This window comes from Vipera ursinii (assembly GCF_947247035.1).
Source record: "Vipera ursinii genome assembly, chromosome: 1".
Taxonomy (NCBI): Eukaryota; Metazoa; Chordata; class Lepidosauria; order Squamata; family Viperidae; genus Vipera; species Vipera ursinii.
Genome location: NC_139512.1, coordinates 231179714 through 231197542, shown reverse-complemented (window position 1 = coordinate 231197542; position 17829 = coordinate 231179714). Strand labels below are relative to the sequence as shown.

At 37.3% G+C, this 17829-nt stretch overlaps 1 protein-coding gene across 1 annotated transcript in view; it reads left to right on the top strand.

Moving 5' to 3' along the window:
* Positions 1 to 17829, top strand: part of EYS (eyes shut homolog) — a gene marked incomplete at both ends in the record, with an annotated part of 678422 nt that overhangs the window by 427769 nt on the left and 232824 nt on the right. The window contains one exon of the mRNA XM_083372645.1: positions 2670 to 2820. Within this exon, the coding sequence (XP_083228771.1) occupies positions 2670 to 2820 (151 nt within the window). The remainder of the gene's footprint in view (positions 1 to 2669; positions 2821 to 17829) is intronic.

Genomic DNA, 17829 nt, shown 5'->3' with positions numbered 1-17829 from the left:
TTCCAGAATATTACTTGCTTGTAGGCAAATGCATACATAACAGCTGTTATGCTGAAAACATCTCAGACAAATTGCTGTATCTTTTATCAACTAGCAGTGGCCTGAAGCCAATATTTGGCTGTATATCCTCGTATTCATGACCTGCCTAGGCAACTCTGCTTCATTTCTATCAGCAGAGTGCAAAAAAATAAAATAAAAGTCTGTTTCTCTCCTGTACCCACTCTGTCTCATTCCACATCTTGATGTATGTTCTTGACTGATGTCCTCCAGCTTTTTTAGCTCTGCCATCTCACATCTTTCTTCTTTTTGCGCAGGCACAGAGCAGGTGGTTTTACATCTGCTTCTCCCTCCCTCATTCTAGCTTCTTCTAAATCTTTAATTCTGCTCTGATGCTGCTACCCCTTCTCTCTTTCTCTCAATCCTTGTTCATTCTGTTCTTCCACCCAAAATGGTTCTTTGAAAGATCAGCATAGATGCAAGGTTGGAGAGAAGGAAGACAACTAACTCAAACACTATTTCTTAATGATAAAATGCACATTTTGAACATGGGTTCAAACTGTTTCAAGAAGAGAAAAAACTATATATTCCTGGTTCCATTTCTCCCTTTTTTGTAGCCTGATGGTTGATGGAAGAAGGAATATAATGAAGCTGGTTTCTCAGCAGAACTGATGGAGCAGCCTGCTTCACTTCTTTCTTTCTGTCTTTTCTTTCAAGAGATCTTTGATAGGTTGGCCCAAATGTTATCAGTACACACTGAGTGTCATAAGATCTCAGTATCTGGAGAAGCATTTATTTATATCTACATATATGGATAGATTTCTATAATGCCCTAATGGATTGTTACATTTTTAATTTGTTCACCTCCCAGAATTTCACTGGATAGATGGACAGCCATATAAGATAGACAGTCAAATATGCTCTTTTAAAATACCTTATACAAGTCACTACCTTATGTAAACGTAAGGTATTATGCACACAGTCAAAGTGGTTTCAGTTAATTCTGAGCAGTCTTTTTCCCTCCTCCATTTTATTTTATAAAACCTTCAATTCCTCTGCTTTTTTCTTTTTTCCCCACAAGGATGTTCCTTGGAAATGATCTGAAATGATTCCTCCTTCCCTCAGTTTATTCTCTTCTTCTGCAGTTCCAACATCTATTCTGCATGGTGCTTCCATCCTCTAGAACAGACATGTCAAAAACAAGGCCTGGGGGCCGGATCCGGCCCACAAAGTGGTTTCATGCGGCCCGTGAAACCATCCTGGAAACAGTGAGGGAACGGCCCCCATTGCCTTGGCCCTGGCCCAGAGACCCTCCTTCTGCCAGAGACCCTCAGATCTGTCCCACTCCTGCCCAGGTCCCCACAGGCACCCTTGATGCGAATGATGTAGAGCTGGCCACACCCACCCACTAGGCCATATGCACTCTAGCCACGCCCACCCAGTAGGCCATGCCCACCCTGGCCATACCCACCCGGCCCCTTAAGGGCAACCGCAATGCTGATGCGGCCCTCCATTAAATTGAGTTTGACACCCCTGCTCTAGAAGAAATCATTTCACAAATGGCAAACCAAACATTTGTCCTCTGAGAAGACCCCAAACCCTCCTCCTCTTCATGGGTCCAGTTCAGCTTTGCAGATGGCTTGGTTGATCAGTGGCAACAAACTAAGAGGAGGGTCTTGTTAACAAAGCTGTCTTTCAGAATTTTTCTTCAAGCTGGGTCAATTGAAATGGAAATTGGAAGTCGGGGCATAGCAAGCTGGTTCTCCAATGAAAAAAAAAACAGGTGGTTTCAAAGACAGCTTAGAACAACAGGAACATGAGTCAGAGACAGTTTTTCAAAGATTACTAGACATTTGATATGGTTAGAGATCTCCTGTTTGTGCTGTATGAATGGTGAGGGCTGATTTATTAGCAGAGGAATGGTAACATCATTATGTGATAGGGTACACAAGCATGGATGCAGCTTATTGTCATCTTTTAGTTCCCTTTACCTTAAGAATAATGTACCCTCTGAGATCTGAACAACTAAGCTTTCAAAATACTTTTAAAAGGTTACCAACTGTTCAGTGATAATCTCTATTGGCTGTCGACAAAACACAATCCAAAATATTTATTAAGTAGGAGTTGAACCAAATGGAAAGATTCAAATCAAGATTGTATGGTGAACAAGGACATTTGAGCTTTAAATTTAAATTATAATGAGTCTAACAAATTAGCAGAAGTCCATTGCTGTAGTTATTTTACTTTGATATATGTGTTTGGGATATTTCTGGATGATTTTTACGTGAAGTACTTGGAGCAAAAGCACGTTTTATCAATTTGCAGCATTAAAAATACTAATAACAATTCAGATGGCTGGTTTTCCATGGTAACAAAGTATTTTAAACTTTAAATTAGTTTTTTATCTTTTTTAATATAAAATTGCAATGTTAATGATAGATCAACTTCATATTTTAGAAAAGCTGCTCAAAACAAGAGAAAAGGAGACCATGTGTGTGCTTTATAGTCATTTCCTCAGTCACTGTTAAATTGCTATTAATTTAGAGCTGGTATATCAGAATATCCATCATCTTATGGACACAGTGTAATGAGTTTTTTAAGGAACTCTTTCAGATTGTTGAACTCAGTTGTAAAACTTTTTTTTTCCTTCTTCTCTTCCCAAATGAATGTAGTCAAGATTTGGAAATGTGTGAGGCTGTCGTGACTATCCTGGGAATTACTGTGAAAAGGTCCAAAATCGGCAATTCCTGGTCATCTCTCATTTGGCAGCCAACAGGACCAATATTTATAGGTGGCTTACCACACCACTATGCAACAAAGCAGGTAAGAGATTTTTATCTTGTGTTCCTTCTGGAATGCCTTATATTTAAAAAAGATAGGCACTCTTGTAGCAACAAGTTAATATCCATTTATAAAATGGCATGGGTTCCATAGACTGTGAGTTTACTGATAGGCAGTATAAAGACATCCTTGAGGTTATCTTGACTCCTGGTAACTACACAGACAAAACTATAATATAGAAGCAGTTTTTGTTCTTCCCTGGGATAGTTTTCAACTTTTCAACATCTAGCTTACAGCCCCAATATTCTTGGTGGTTTTCCTTCCAAAATAAGCAAGCTCCTACTCTGCTTAACTTCCAAGCCCACCAAAAGCAGGTGAGGTCCTTGCTTCTTCTTCTTTTTTCATGTTGACCTATTCTCATGCTTTCTTTGAAATTGATTTAATTGCACATCCTTTTAACTATTGTGAGCTACCCTGAATGGAGTCTGCACACTTGAATAGCAGGCTATAACACTGATTAAAAAGAAATAAGTAAATGGAAATCCTTACTGAAAAAAGGACGTAGAAGAAACATCCATGCTTCCTATTGAAATTAACCACGGACAATTTAGCTTCCACACTACAGTTCATGTGGCTTGCGTTTCTTTTAGATATGGTTCAGACTAAAGGAGTCCATAGACTGTAGCATCTGCAGGTTCTGAAGCTTTTGTCAAAATGATGAAAGAGTCAGGCCATACAGTGCAGGCTGCGCCTCTTTGCTATTACTATGCCTGTATGAAAGAGACAGAGATTCATCATGACAACACAGTGCTGCTTTCTTTATCTAGGCTCTTTTCCTCCTAGAAGGGAGAAAGGGAAGGAAGGAAGGAAGGAAGGAAGGAAGGAAGGAAGGAAGGAAGGAAGGAAGGAAGGAAGGAAGGAAGATTCTATATTATTTCCTAAAACATTGTAGGATGCAAATCATTATCCAGATGTATTCTAAACTAGAGTACATATAGATAGTTCTCGACATCCAACCACAATTGAGACTGGGATTGCTGGCCTAAGTCAATGCAGTTGTAAAGCATGATGTCACATGACTGCACTGACTAATGGCAATCCCATTGTGGTCATTAACGGAAGGAATCGTGGATTGTTAAGCAAGTTCCCACCTTAATCTTTTCCAGCCTTGAGCCTCATTAAGGTAAAGGACTGCCTCCCGTCCCCTCCCATCTTTCGCTTATCTATGTCTTTGCACCCTGCTTTGTAGGGCAGCAAGCAGACCCAGAACCATGCAATTCCAAGGATGCTTTTCACACTCCAGGAATCTTCAGCCATCACAGCCTGCCCCAGCAAGCATTTGCCCAGCTGCCTTCTCTCTCAGTTCACTGCACTGAGACTATTTGCCTTTTGCACTCAGCCACTATGCTCAGAGCAGAACTGCCTTGCTCCCATTCTTTCTCATTTTTAGAATCACCTTCTTCGACAAACTTCTTCTACACTAGACCCCATGAGCTTTCTGAAATCTGTACTCTCTTTGTAAATCTGCACTGTCTTCAGGATGCCTTTGGAAAGACAGCACAGCTTTGCAAAGGCAGCACAGCTTTACAGAGGCTCAGAAAAGCATGTGTAAAAGGGGGCTCCAAAAAGGAAATAACGAAGTAAAAGAGGCATTGTGGTGGCACCACTGGCTGAAAGGGAGGTGGCTCCTCTAGAAGTAAAGATGTTCCTGCTTAGAGTTGGTCTGGGAGGGGGAATGTCTGATCATTGGTATGTAATCCTTTTCAACGCTATAAGGAAAAAGTGGAAAAGAGAACATTGAGGCAGCCAAAGTTACACCTCTAGATTGCAGCAGTTCAATTCTTCCCTTCCATATTTTATGGGCAGAAGGCCATTTCCTATCAGGTAGATTGGGGATTGAAGAGAGATGTTCTGCAAAAATTTAAGAAAAAGTCAATATAGATGAGACTTCAGAACTAGGTAAACTAAATAAATCAACCTTACATGCAGCTGTTCCAGTTGCTGAGATTTTTTGTTAAGTTCATCTGATAACCATGAACAGAAGAATTTATGAAGAACAATGTTGTGTCAAGTTAGAGGCCTGTATAGTTCACTATGAACCAAATGCACATGTGAAGCTCATAAGCATGCATGAATGCTTAAGACAAGTATCTGATCATGGACTTGTCCCCTCTCTAAAAAAAAAGTGATTCTAGTATGCAATCATGAAGAAAAAAAGCATTCCCTATCCAGTTTTCATTTAATTTATACATGTTAATCATATCCTGATTATGCATCTGTTTTTCAGAATGACACTATCAAAACATGTTTAAGCCCACCCCCATCTCCAAATAAGCACATTGATCAGACAACAGAAGAACGGGTGAATGCCTGAGTAGAAAATGTTTAGCATCTTCCATCTGCAGACGCAACATCTGAAATGCATAGAATGCATGCTCACCTGGTGTGCTAAACTACACAAGTAATGTAACGTTAAAAAATAAAAGCAGACAGATCTAGGAGGGAAGAGACAGCAAGGGAGAGTCAGAGAGAGCAAATCCCTTCCTTTATTGGAGTGGAAAATGGGTTGGCCACTGACAGCACCACAGTTTTAAAGAAATTAAATCATTCTATAATACAGAAGGAAACAATGAGGGAGAACAGGATGGTCAAGGACACAGTAGGAACCTTCTTCTGAATTGCATTACTTTAAAAGCAAGTTGTGTTTGTTTTACTTCCTGATTAACCTATCTGGAGCAATAATAAGGGCAATAAGCCTACAACTTCTCCTCAAAGCAGGCCTAGGTTTTAATTCCTACAAAGATCTGTGAGCTTAATTTAATTTAATTTAACTGATGGGAAATTAATTCCTGGAGAACTTGGCTTCAGCGATCCGAGTTTACATGATGCAGCTTTACTGAACTAAAACAAGACAGAAATTCTATTGCAAGCCATAATTCTGGCTGATCCTATAGAAAGAAAAACTTCATAATTGCATACATTCAAATGGCACTAACAACAACGATCAAATATGCTCCTCTTCTTTCCTCTATGTAAATAAACAATGATTGCTTTGGTTCTTTCACAATTATATTTATTTTAAAACCCTTTTTTAAAAAGATTTAAGCGTCTCTTCACCATGCTTTTTCCTTACATAACCTATTTCTTGATTGATATAAAACTGTAACAAAGAGAAAGAGAAAGTGGTAGGAGGGCAGGGAAGAGAGATCATTCCTTAGATCTCTTTAGTGTAGTCATGAGTTTAGAGTGCCATGCAGGGATTGGATAGAAACAGATGTGTTTAGTTTCCTAGCAACCACCCACATCAAGATTTTGTTTGCTGTTTTCACCATTCTTTGCACACATTACAGAACTGACTATTTATTTAACACAAAACTTGTATTATGTATGTGTATTATTAGGTTTCCCATACATGAATTAAAATGCCACAATCTCATAGTTTACGAACAATAAAACAATGCATAAAGAACAAATTAAAATGGAGACAGGCTCAATATATACAACCCAAGATCAATACAAAGTCAGATTTTATCAGAATAGAAAAATCTTCGTACTGCCTCTGAATATTGTAAAGCATAGTTTATTTTCCACTAGTGCTCCTGCTAATATTCATCAGTCAAACTATAGTGCTGTTATGATAGTTGGATAAAAATTGTTTCATCAGATATAAATCATGGGTTATTTTGGAAACTGCTTTATGTTGTTGTTTATATCTTATTGCATGAGCTGAATGAATGATCTGCTTTGCATAATCTGCACTTTGAATCATTTAATGATTTTTCAGTTCTGGCCTTAGTTGTGCATTAGTTTGAAAACCTTAATCTTGAGCAGCAAAAATCTAGACTTCAGTTTCTTTTTAAAATCTTCCAATTGTAAGCCATTACCAAGTTTTATTTGTATCCACCTTACATTTTACAAGTTATTAACCAGTCACTGATATCTCCTCTATGCAATATGTCATTAATATGTTTAGCTGTAACTGGACATAACCTAGTGATGCAATTGATTATTTACAGATGTTCAGTTTTTTAATCTTTTTCACTCAATTTTAAGCATTTCTGCTGTTATTATTAGTTCTTCCATTTGTTTTTGTTTTTTAACTAAATTCATCTTCCCATAGATCATTCTAAAACTTGTTTCTTTTTTGTTTGGTTTCATAATTTCTATTGTCATTTATACTTTGATAGAATTGCCTCTGGTCTGATTAACGTCATGGTTAACTGAGACCAACTAAAAGAACTTCAAAGCAAGGAATTCTTCCTCAAAAAACATATTTATTTGGCTACAAAATAATGGCACATATAAAGGTGAACCCAAAACTAAATTCCCCTCTTCTTGGTTACAAAGTTGCAAGTTGCAATTCCCACCCCAATTTGCTGTCATAAATCACATTCACCAATTGTTAGAACATGCAGGCACTCCTCCCAGCTCTCCAGCCCGCCAAAATGTTATCAGCAATGATCTTGGTTCCCATACATTTGAATTCTTTTGGCCAGTGCTTTTTTTCTAAAAAAAAAAAAAGAAAAAGAAAAGGTGCCTGAACTCAAAGGTGCTGTCACTCGGAGCGATGCTGGTGTCTTGCTACAGCGTTGCTGCCCGTCCTTTGCACCACCACCCCTGCAGCTCGGAGCCACATGCCATAAGGATTCCCCTCCCCACAGCCACCATGGGGATTCCCCTCCCCGCAGTTGCCATGCCACGGCCCATGCTGAGCCCCCACCCAAAGCTGCTCCGAACCCCAATCCAGAGCTGTGTTCCTCATGGCAGTGGTTTCCGGCGCCCAACAGCCTCTTTCCAACCATATAAAAAAATTGTAACAAACATTGCAATTCTCAATGCAATCCCTGCTGCATTACTGATCCCAGAGAACCATTTGCATGTATGCAGGTATCCTTAGGGTGCCCTAGTTATGGATGAGAAATATTGGTTGCAAAGTTGGCTTTTCTGGATGTAATACAGATATTTTGGACTTATTTTTGTTTCTTTCCATGTTTGATATTTTTAAAAAGGCATATGCTACTGACTACGCTTATGCACATATGTAACATCTTTTGCTAGGATACATGACCACTGCTTGTCCAGAATGTGAAAAGTGAAAGATTGTGTCTAAACAAAATTTTAATGTACAGATAATATCACCAGAAATTATTTTAGCCTTTTTAATAAATGTTGTTATTGATGTTAAGCTCACCATGGAAAACATCATTTATTGTTATGTATATACTAGGTTAATTATTTAAAGACTGAAATGCAACATAACTGATTCTAAATAATCTATTTTTCAAAACACACAACAGTCCAAACAGTAAAAGTAAAGTCCAAATTAAGAATATTTCATTCTTAAGAATTGTTTAATTTAAAGTGGTTTAGTTGTAATAGATGGTTATAGATTCAAAATAGTTTTCAAGATGTACAAAAGATACTATTTTTCTAGCATCAGCTAAATTAGACATATTACATTGAGAACAATGTTTCTCATTTCTTTCCTGTTACCTTTATTGATTTCATTGCAGAGATGTTAACATAGGAAATAGATTATTTTGTTATCTAATTTTACCTTCCAAAAGACAGAAGCAGATGAAAAATGTGAGGTTCTTTCCTGTTGGCTTTTTTGAATTAGCTGTTTTAGATTCTAAAAGTTTAGTTCCTAAAGAAGTAACCTTGTAAATAATTTTAATGTCCTCCTCTAGTGCAGGGTAGGCGACCTTGGCTCTTTTATGACTCAAGGACTTCAACTCCCAGAATTCCTGAGCCAGCATGGCTCAGCTTGGAAACCTCTCTCTTTCCCCTCAGCTTGGCTGGCTCAGATTGCCTACTCCTAAAGCCAATAGAGGAAGCTTTTTTTATTTCAAAAAAAGGTGTTGGAACGCCATTCTGAGCATTCTATGAGAAGAAAAGCCCTGGTTTTGGCTAACTGAAAATTACACCCCTGCTTCCTTCTTCTAAACTAAATATGTGGCAATGAAGACAAAATGAAAAATGACTTCAGATTGGTTTGTCACAGTGTTGACAATTAAAATAGCTGATTTTGCTTAAATTGGATGATGATTGTACCTCAGTGTCTATTTTTTCCAGCTATTTCTATTTGTTTATTATTTTCAAAGCTTCTTCATTGTTTTTGGAATTAAGCCAATATCTTTTTATTAGGCTTCTCTTGATTCTTACATTTGTCATTTTTTTTGTTCTTTCATGTTCTTTAAATTACTTGCAGCTGATCTTACTTTCTTTATATTGGCCCCCAGTCTGATCTTCCACTTTGGGATTAAATGATTTTGGTTTTGGTTTTCTAATTTTGCTACCTAGTTCTTCCATAACCACCAATGCTGTACTGTAGGCAAATCTACTGGACTGTTTAACTGATATTATTTTAATCCTTACAAGCACCTTATTCATATCCTTCATTGTAAATGTCAGGTCTTTGGGGGGGCCCTATTTTCAATGCTGGCAGTCTTTATCTTTCTGCTGATAATTCTGCATATTGTCATCTCAGTTTTATCTGTTCTACTATTCATTTTCACAATTTTTCCAAATCTCTTCCAGCCCTGCATCCCTGAATAGTTTATTTCTGGTAATGAATCTCCTTTGATCTGCTAATAATTGTTTGGTAATATTTGAGTCTGAAAAAAATATTTCCCACAGTTCTAACATTTGCTTTAAGTTAGCCATGCTTCATAATAGAATAGAATATATATTTTTTATTGGCCAAGTGTGGTTGGACACACAAGGGATTTGTTTCCGGTGCATAGGTTTTCAGTGTACATTCAAGTAATAAAGATAATCATGATCATATACAACATGAAAATACATTAATCATAAATTGTGAAATACAACACTTCATCAAAAATCATAAGATGCAACACTTAGTGATAGTCATAGAGTACTAGCTAAGCAAACAACATAAATCATACTAGGGTACAAAAAAACCAATATAAATTGTAAGATACAAGCAGCAAAGTTATAGTCATAAGAAGATAAGGATAAATAATAGGAAAGATGAGGAGTAGGCCATAATGGTGTGATTTTCAAATACAATATTCTTTTGTCTTGTCTGTTGTAACCCTCTGGTAATCCTATAAGGGTGAGCCCTGGTTGCCCAGCCACAGCTCTTGAGTCCCATTGTCCATTTGTTGACAGATGCCCAGAACTCTAAAATCTGACATAGTCCTTTCAGCAGTTCCCAGAAGGCTCCACACCCATTTGCACTACTTAGGTGACCCTGAGGACACACAGATAAACCTCCAAGTGGCCTCAATAACTCTTTAAAAGAATGCAAATGACCACCTGTCTGCAAGGAATATAAATCCTTCCATTCCCCCACCATCCAGTCAGAGGTAAGAAGCTTCTTGGATGAGAAGCAAAATGTCTTCAAAGAAAAAAAACAACAAGAAAGTTCAGTTGCCTTTTGGGGAAAAGAAAGCACTTTTAGGACAACCATGACCTGGATGACTGAGAATCTCCATAGACAAACTGTCAGGAAAGTTTCAGTGTTGGATCCTACAAGAATACACAGCAGAGTATTAAGGGCCACATGTAAATTTTTTAATGAAACAAAGCAGAAACCTGAAGGTATTCACCAGCAGTTATCATCTTGGACACCAGACTCAGTGAAAAGCCACCTAATCACAATCTCCCCTGCTATGTTCAGATGTATCAAATTATAATAGCAATAGCAATAGCACTTAGACTTATATACCACTTTTTAGTGCTTTACAGCCCTCTCTAAGCAGTTTGCAGAGTCAGCATGTTGCCCCCAACAATCTGGGTCCTCATTTCACTGATCTTGGAAGGATGGAAGGCTGAGTTGACCTTGAGTCGGTCAGGGTCAAACTGCTGGCAATCGGCAGAATTAGCCTGCAATACTTCATTCTAACCACTGCGCCAACACAGTTGTTAGAACAGTGTCTACATTTGCCTATTTCTCTAAACATTAATATATCCATTTGAGGGCAAACCAATGTCATTTTAATCTGGTTTTTTTTCCTTCTGGTAATATATTGTCTCCCTGCTGGGATGATATCTAAAAGCAGCAATCCTAATAAACTCCTTCCTTAGTACTCACTGGATATAACTGCCATTGTCCCCCTCTTCTATAGAAAATTTCTATCACCACATCACAGTAGGTTTTTCTCTCTGATGAAAGGTATTATGCAGCTAGTTTCATTATGAAGTTTAATTACACTAAGGGTTTTTTTTCTTATATAAAGGAATATTAAATAATGACAGTTGACATCTTCAGTGTTGTAATAATAATAAGCCCAGAAATATAAATTACTGCAGCAATTACAGAAGCACAAATAACACCATTAATGCAATCAACTCTTAGTGTACGTATTTGACAACAACCTTTAATCTTCCTTCAAGTGAACCTATTTTACATTCTCTGCGGCAAAATGCAACCTAATTAAGCAATTAATGATATTTTAGTTACCAGGCAGGTAATTGCATTGAAATTTCAGAATTCAGAAATAAGACATTATTTATTTTAAGCTTTTTTCCCACCACATCTTATGTTGCAGCTTAATGTGCACCTATACTTCAGGTTGTAGGGGTTTTTTTTAATGGCCGCAACCCAGCCTTCAGATAGTCTAGTAAAAGAGTTTTCAAATCAGAGTTGCTCTTAAAAGTTTGCAAGAATGCTTCTTGAAATTTAGCATCAGTCTAAATATTCTTTCCCTTCTAGGGAGGCAGGGAAACAGTTTGTCTTCTGGAAGTGTTTATAAGGAGGAAATATTTGCAAACTAATTTCCCCATTTCTAGATCAGCTTGAATGATGATTTCCAAGCTATCAACCTCATCTGGCAACTTCATCTGAAATAATTCATGAGACTGGTGTAAAAAGATTCCCCCTCCCTTTTCCAGTCCTATGATGCAAACAGCTGGATTTTGCAAATGAAGAACCAAGATAGAGAAAAGCACAGGATTGGAGAAGGCTATCCCAAATTCTTCACCCATGTTCTGATATTTGCAAACATACAAATTGTAGAATAGGTAAAGGTAAAGGTTGCCCCGCACACATGTGTGCTAGTCGTTTCCAACTCTAGGGGCCGGTGCTCATCTCCGTTTCAAAGCCGAAGAGCCAGCGCTTGTCCGAGGACGTCTCCGTGGTCATGTGGCCAGCATGACTAGACGCCAAAGGCACACGGAACGCTGTTACCTTCCCACCATAGTGGTCCCTATTTTTCTACTTGCATTTTTTTACATGCTTTCGAACTGCTAGGTTGGCAGAAGCTGGGACGAGTAACAGGCGCTCACTCTGTTACGCGGCACTCGGGATTTGTCCCGCCAAACTGCTGACCTTCTGATCGACAAGCTCAGTGTCCCAATCCACTGAGCCACCGCATCCCTTAATTGTAGAATAGAAGTACATAAAAGCTGCAGGGAAAGCGTTTACGGTTTAATTAATTAAAACAATGTGAAATAGGGCATTTTATTCTTAGCTTCTTGTTCCACGTCGATCTATTAAGAAAATTGTATCACAGTACTGGGTGACTGAATGCCCCATTTGCCTTCAATGAATGCCTCTTGAATCCATTTCTTTAACCCAACCTGCTCCACTGCAGAGCAAGCTGCATTATCCTATGTGGATGGAGAATGAGAATCACAGTATCAAAGGAGCATTGGACAAAGACTAGGAGATCTACTTCTAACTCAACCATGAACCATCGAAATTCATTTGCTGACATTGGACCAGTTTCTCCCTAACCCCCTTCCTCCTCCTTTTCCTCCCAGTCTTACGTGCCTCCCAGGATTCTTCTTGTGGGAATAACACAAATATTTTCAGTTACGTTGGGGCAAGATCATATATTATCATGGGATTTTCTCATCACTTATTTTTTTTGTTCAGGTCTGGGTATCATAGAATTCATGTTTCACCAGTTTAGAAGAACTCATGCCAAAATAGTTAGGATTAATAAACTACCAGTTAGTTCTCGACTTACAACAGTTCATTTAGTGACAGTTCAAAGATACAATGGCACTGGAAAAAGTGACATGATTGTTTTTCATAATTATGACCTTTGTAACATTCCCGTGATCATAGATACAAAATTCAGATGCTTGGCAACTGACTCATGACCATTGGTGTGTCCAAAAGTCACGTGATCATCTTTTCTGATCTTCTGGCAAGCAAAGTCAATAGAGGAAGCCAGATTCACTTAACAAGTGTGTTACTAACTTATTAATTGCAGTAATTCACTTAACAACTGTGGCAAGAAAGGCCATAAAGTGGGGTAAACTCACTTAACAAATGTCTTACTTAACAACAGAAATGTTGGCTCAATTATGGTCATAAGCCAAGGACTACCTGTATAATAGTTGTTATATAGATAGATAGATAGATAGATAGATAGATAGATAGATAGATAGATAGATAGATAGATAGATAGATAGATAGATATAGATATATTTAACAAAGGAGAAAGGTAAATCTCATGTAAAAACAAATATATGTTGGGTTATACCTGTATTGCTTAATTAAATGAAATTGTATTATTTCTGAGAAAAGGGCTTTGCTCATTTATTTCCAGCTTCATTTTTTCAATCCCTATGCATGTTACTGCTTAATAAGATTTGAGGGGAGAAAGGTATAAACTATGAAATAATATTCATTTGACTCCCTACTTTTTAAAAAAGCTTCCTGAAGTGCTGTGAAAAACTGATGCCTGCCAAAAAAATCCAACCAATAATGCTTCATCCTAATAACTCTTAAAGTAGCATTCCAGGGTCTGGCATACTTTGATAGAAATAAATGTCTTTGAAAGTTGCCTGTACTTTTGCAACTGATATGCAAATTGCTGTGAGCTTAGCTACAATCCTAACTAGAATTAAGTCAAAGTTTCTGAGGGTTTCTTTTTTGCTTGAAAGCATTTCTGAATTATATTAATTCACTTCGCTAAAAAAGGGGGGACATTTCATTGTACTTTGAATATCCTTCTTTCCTTCTTTTCGCCTTTCATTCTTTCTCTGTAAAAGCTACTGTTTCTCTGCCATACAGATAAACAATGTCCCAGAATGAGACTAAACTTACATTACAGGGAGGAGGAGGAGGAGGAGGAGGAGGAGGAGGAGGAGGAGGAGGAGGAGGAGGAGGAGGAGGAGGAGGATGTTATTGTTGCCCCATATTCTTTTTAAGAAAAAGGAAAAAAAACAGCTGTCTTTGTGCTCACTTCACGCACCTATGAAGAAATTACTAAATAACTTTTTTTCCACTGAGCAATTTGCAGGTGTCTCCCTCCCAGCTTACGATAATCACCCACCACTACAGTGGAGAATTTCAAGAGACCCTTTGCCATTTATTTTCTTGCTTTCTATTTCTGTATTACTCCTACTGCACGGGCACACACAAAATCAATACAGAAGTGATCACAGTATGATGAAGCTTCAAGCATGTAAACTTTAGGCAGTTTGCTGAAGCCCTGGACAGATTTTGACTTAAGGCCCAGGAACAGGTGCAGGTTGATTGATTTTTCAGTCAAGTCTATCTCAGGTTCCTTCTCACCCAGAAATATTCTGATGTAGCCATTTATCTCTCAAACCAGTAGATAGGCCATAGCATGGAAGGACGCTATATCATTATGTTGCTTTCTGCTTCAGTGGCTAATGGGGAATGACTAAGACTGGCGAGTGAGATCTAACTAGTGTTTGATTATTATTTTTTTCAGCCAATTCCATTCAGATAAAATATATTTACTTGTGATGGTTCATAATTTAGCTGAAGGTGGACATGCCAAGATATTCACTTATCTATTAATGCTTTCCCAAATCATATGATAAGACCAAATTAAGTGGAATAGTAGACCTAATTCTGGTTGTTGTTTGGGAATCATACATCACCCCTCCCAAAGTGAAGTTAGCCCCAATCTATATGAACTTTGGGGTTTTTTCAAACCAAATTGACTTCTTTCATTAGCGAAAATACCTTATCTCTGTTTATTACTGCCCAGAAACTTCTTATTGACTTTTTGTGTAAAATGGGGGAAAAAAAGAACTTATGATTTATGGGTTTTATTATTAGGCAGGAGCGTTTATAGAAAGAAGAAAATAATGCTGTAACTTTAGACAAAGAGAAAAAATGTAATTGTATTTGTAACTGTTTTAAAGAAGAACAGAAGCTGCTTTTTATATCTTTTTTCTTTTTCCCTTTTCTTTACTTTTTTCCTTTCTTGCACTTTTAGCTTTCTCTTTGATTTCCTTTTTATTCCTTACTTTATATTAATTTGCATTTTTTTATTTTATCTTTTAACACTTTTAATAACATTATTTTTAAAAGCATACTTTTTTTCCAGAAAGTCTGGGCATTTTTTGGAAATAAGGAGCCTATATGCTGACAGCATTGTATGGAATATCTTCCCTTTCATGATCTTGTTTTAATTGGTTTTGTAGAACATTTTAATTGCTGATTTTATTGTATGCCACCCAGACTCCCTTCATGTGAGGGGTTTGTGTGTGTCTGTGTGTCTGTGTGTCTGTGTGTATAAATTTGATAAATAAATACAAATAGTCCTTGACGTATGACCACAATAGAACTGAAAATTTCCCATGCTAAACAAGACAGATATTAAATGAGTTGCGCCCCATTTTATAATCTTTTTTTCCACAGCTATTAAGCGAATACTATTAAGCGCCCAAATTTTGATCATGTGACCATGTGGATGCTGCAACTGTCTTAGGTATGAAAGCTGGTCATAAGTCACCTTTTTCAGTGCCATTGTAACTTTGAAGAGTCTCTAAATGAATGGTTGCTAAGTCGAGGACTTCCTGTAATAAAAATAAACCAGTGGCATTAATAAGAAAGATCACAATGCAATCTTTCCTAAGGATCATATCCTGCCTAGAATAGTCATTTTAAAGCAAATGTGGCATTTATAATTTCTCGGGCAAAATCCTTTGACCCCATTCCAAAATATTTTATAGTGGAGGTATCTAGAACAAACTCTTCATTTCATTTCATTATTCATTTCATTATTTCATTATTCCATTTGCCTCTATTTTAAAGAAACTTACCAAGACAAGTGTCAGTGACTCTGCTGAGCTCTTGAGCTCCAGGCCAAACATTTGGCCCTCTCATGAACTCAAAGTGTTTCAGATTTGGAAATATTTCACTAGTGCTTTGGTTATTCAAAGTTTTATCATCCACCAACAAAAAATAAGAACCAGAAAAAGCCATGGGGGGAAAAAAATCACCTGAGCAACCTTTTAAGTACAGCTTGTTCTCTATTTACATATCTGAAAAAGCAGAAATCTATACAAATGTCATTTGTGTGTCATGAGGGAAATAAAAAACTCTGAGTTTCTTTTTTAGGAGATGCTGTTTTCGTAGGGGCTAAATTGAATTTGTGACCATGTATTAGACAGAATTATTTGGACTGAACTTCCAAAGAATATAATCCTGTTTGGCCATTACTGAACATTGCTAGACAAATAAAAATCCCACAGCTTAGCACAACTTCATTTTAGATTTGTGTTTCATGACTGATTCAGAAAGAAATTGATTTCCCTTTTCTCACATACTATTTTCAACAACTATGCCAATAGAAATACATGTTTTTTAGCAACATATTTGAATTGCGTTTCTCCATTTGGGGGCTCAGTTTGATAGTGACACCTGTGTCACAAATACATGAAATCTAACAAAAGCTGGAGGGAATTGAAAATATTGCTGGGTTTTTTTTTCCTTTTCCTCTTTTTCTTCATAAAAAGCTATAAAGTTACCAAATAATGTAACAGCTAACTGATAGCTAATGGACACCATTAAAGAATAACTGATGGTTCATGAGGGGAAAATGAACAAATCCAATTAACCATGGTGACTTACAAAACTGATGAGGCATTGAACTTTTTTAAAAAACAAAATTAATTTTGACATTGCAAATGATCTTCGTAAGGATCATGATAAAATATGTCTATTCCATTGGATGGGAATAAAGATTACTTTCATTCTCTTTGCTATAAACCAGCTGATTGAGTAAACAGAAAGCTCTGATTGTTCTCTTTTCTTATGGCACAGCAGTCTCTGGGATCTTAAACAATACTGAAGATTTAGCAACCTCCAAACAGGATCCTGGCCAGAATCAATGAGAATATTTAAAATAAAAGCCATATTTTGAACTTCAAAAGGAGTCACTGGCTACAAGCAAGAGAGTTTTTCACAACAAACTATGCTTGTCATAGGTTTTTTGTTAAGGGAAGCAGTGGCAGGGTGTTCTCTGCAGCAATTATATTTAACTTATATAGAGACATCTAGTGAGTGCTTTGGAAACAATTCTAGCAGCTTTAAATAAGGAGAAAGTCAAGCTGCTTGCGGCTTTCAACCCTGAAAGCTGGAATGCCTTGCTGACCAGAAATCATTCTGATTGCCAGGATCTATGTGTAATCTTTCCAGGACGAAACCTGCTTTGCAGTATTTTACTTAACAGGATTTTAATTGCTTCATACTTTTACAAATGCACAGGCTCTGGGGTGTTTGGGTGAGATAGCAGAGGCCAATTGATTTTTTTAAAAAAATTAAATGCAGGGTTTCTTTCCCTTAAATGAAAATACCTCTTTTTTTGTCTAGAGATTCCATTTTTATTTATGTAAGAAGTAGGGAGGTGATCTATGCAGAAGTGAACTTTGTAAACCAGGATCATGCTGAAAATTTATGCTGTCTGATGTTGATTGTAGCACAAGAAAATTTATTAAAGATTGCAGAAGCTTCTGGGGTATTTATATGAAAGAAGACAATACGTTTCCCCTTTTTATAAATATATTTTTCTTATTTATTTATTTTTCACTTCTTTAAACCATCTATCTCCCTCAGAGAGGCACTCTGGGCAGCGTACAATACAGTGTTAAAATATGCGAACATTTATGTAGAAAAGTTGAAAATTTTGGAGGAGGCAAAGATGATTAAACATACCACCTACTCAATAACATATTCCCTGGGATCAAGTTCACACACAAAGAGGAAACAGACAACAGACTCCCATTCCTTGACATCGACATAAGGAGACTAGACAACGGAGACTGGAAACCTGCATCTGCCACAAACCCACACACACGGACCAGATTCTC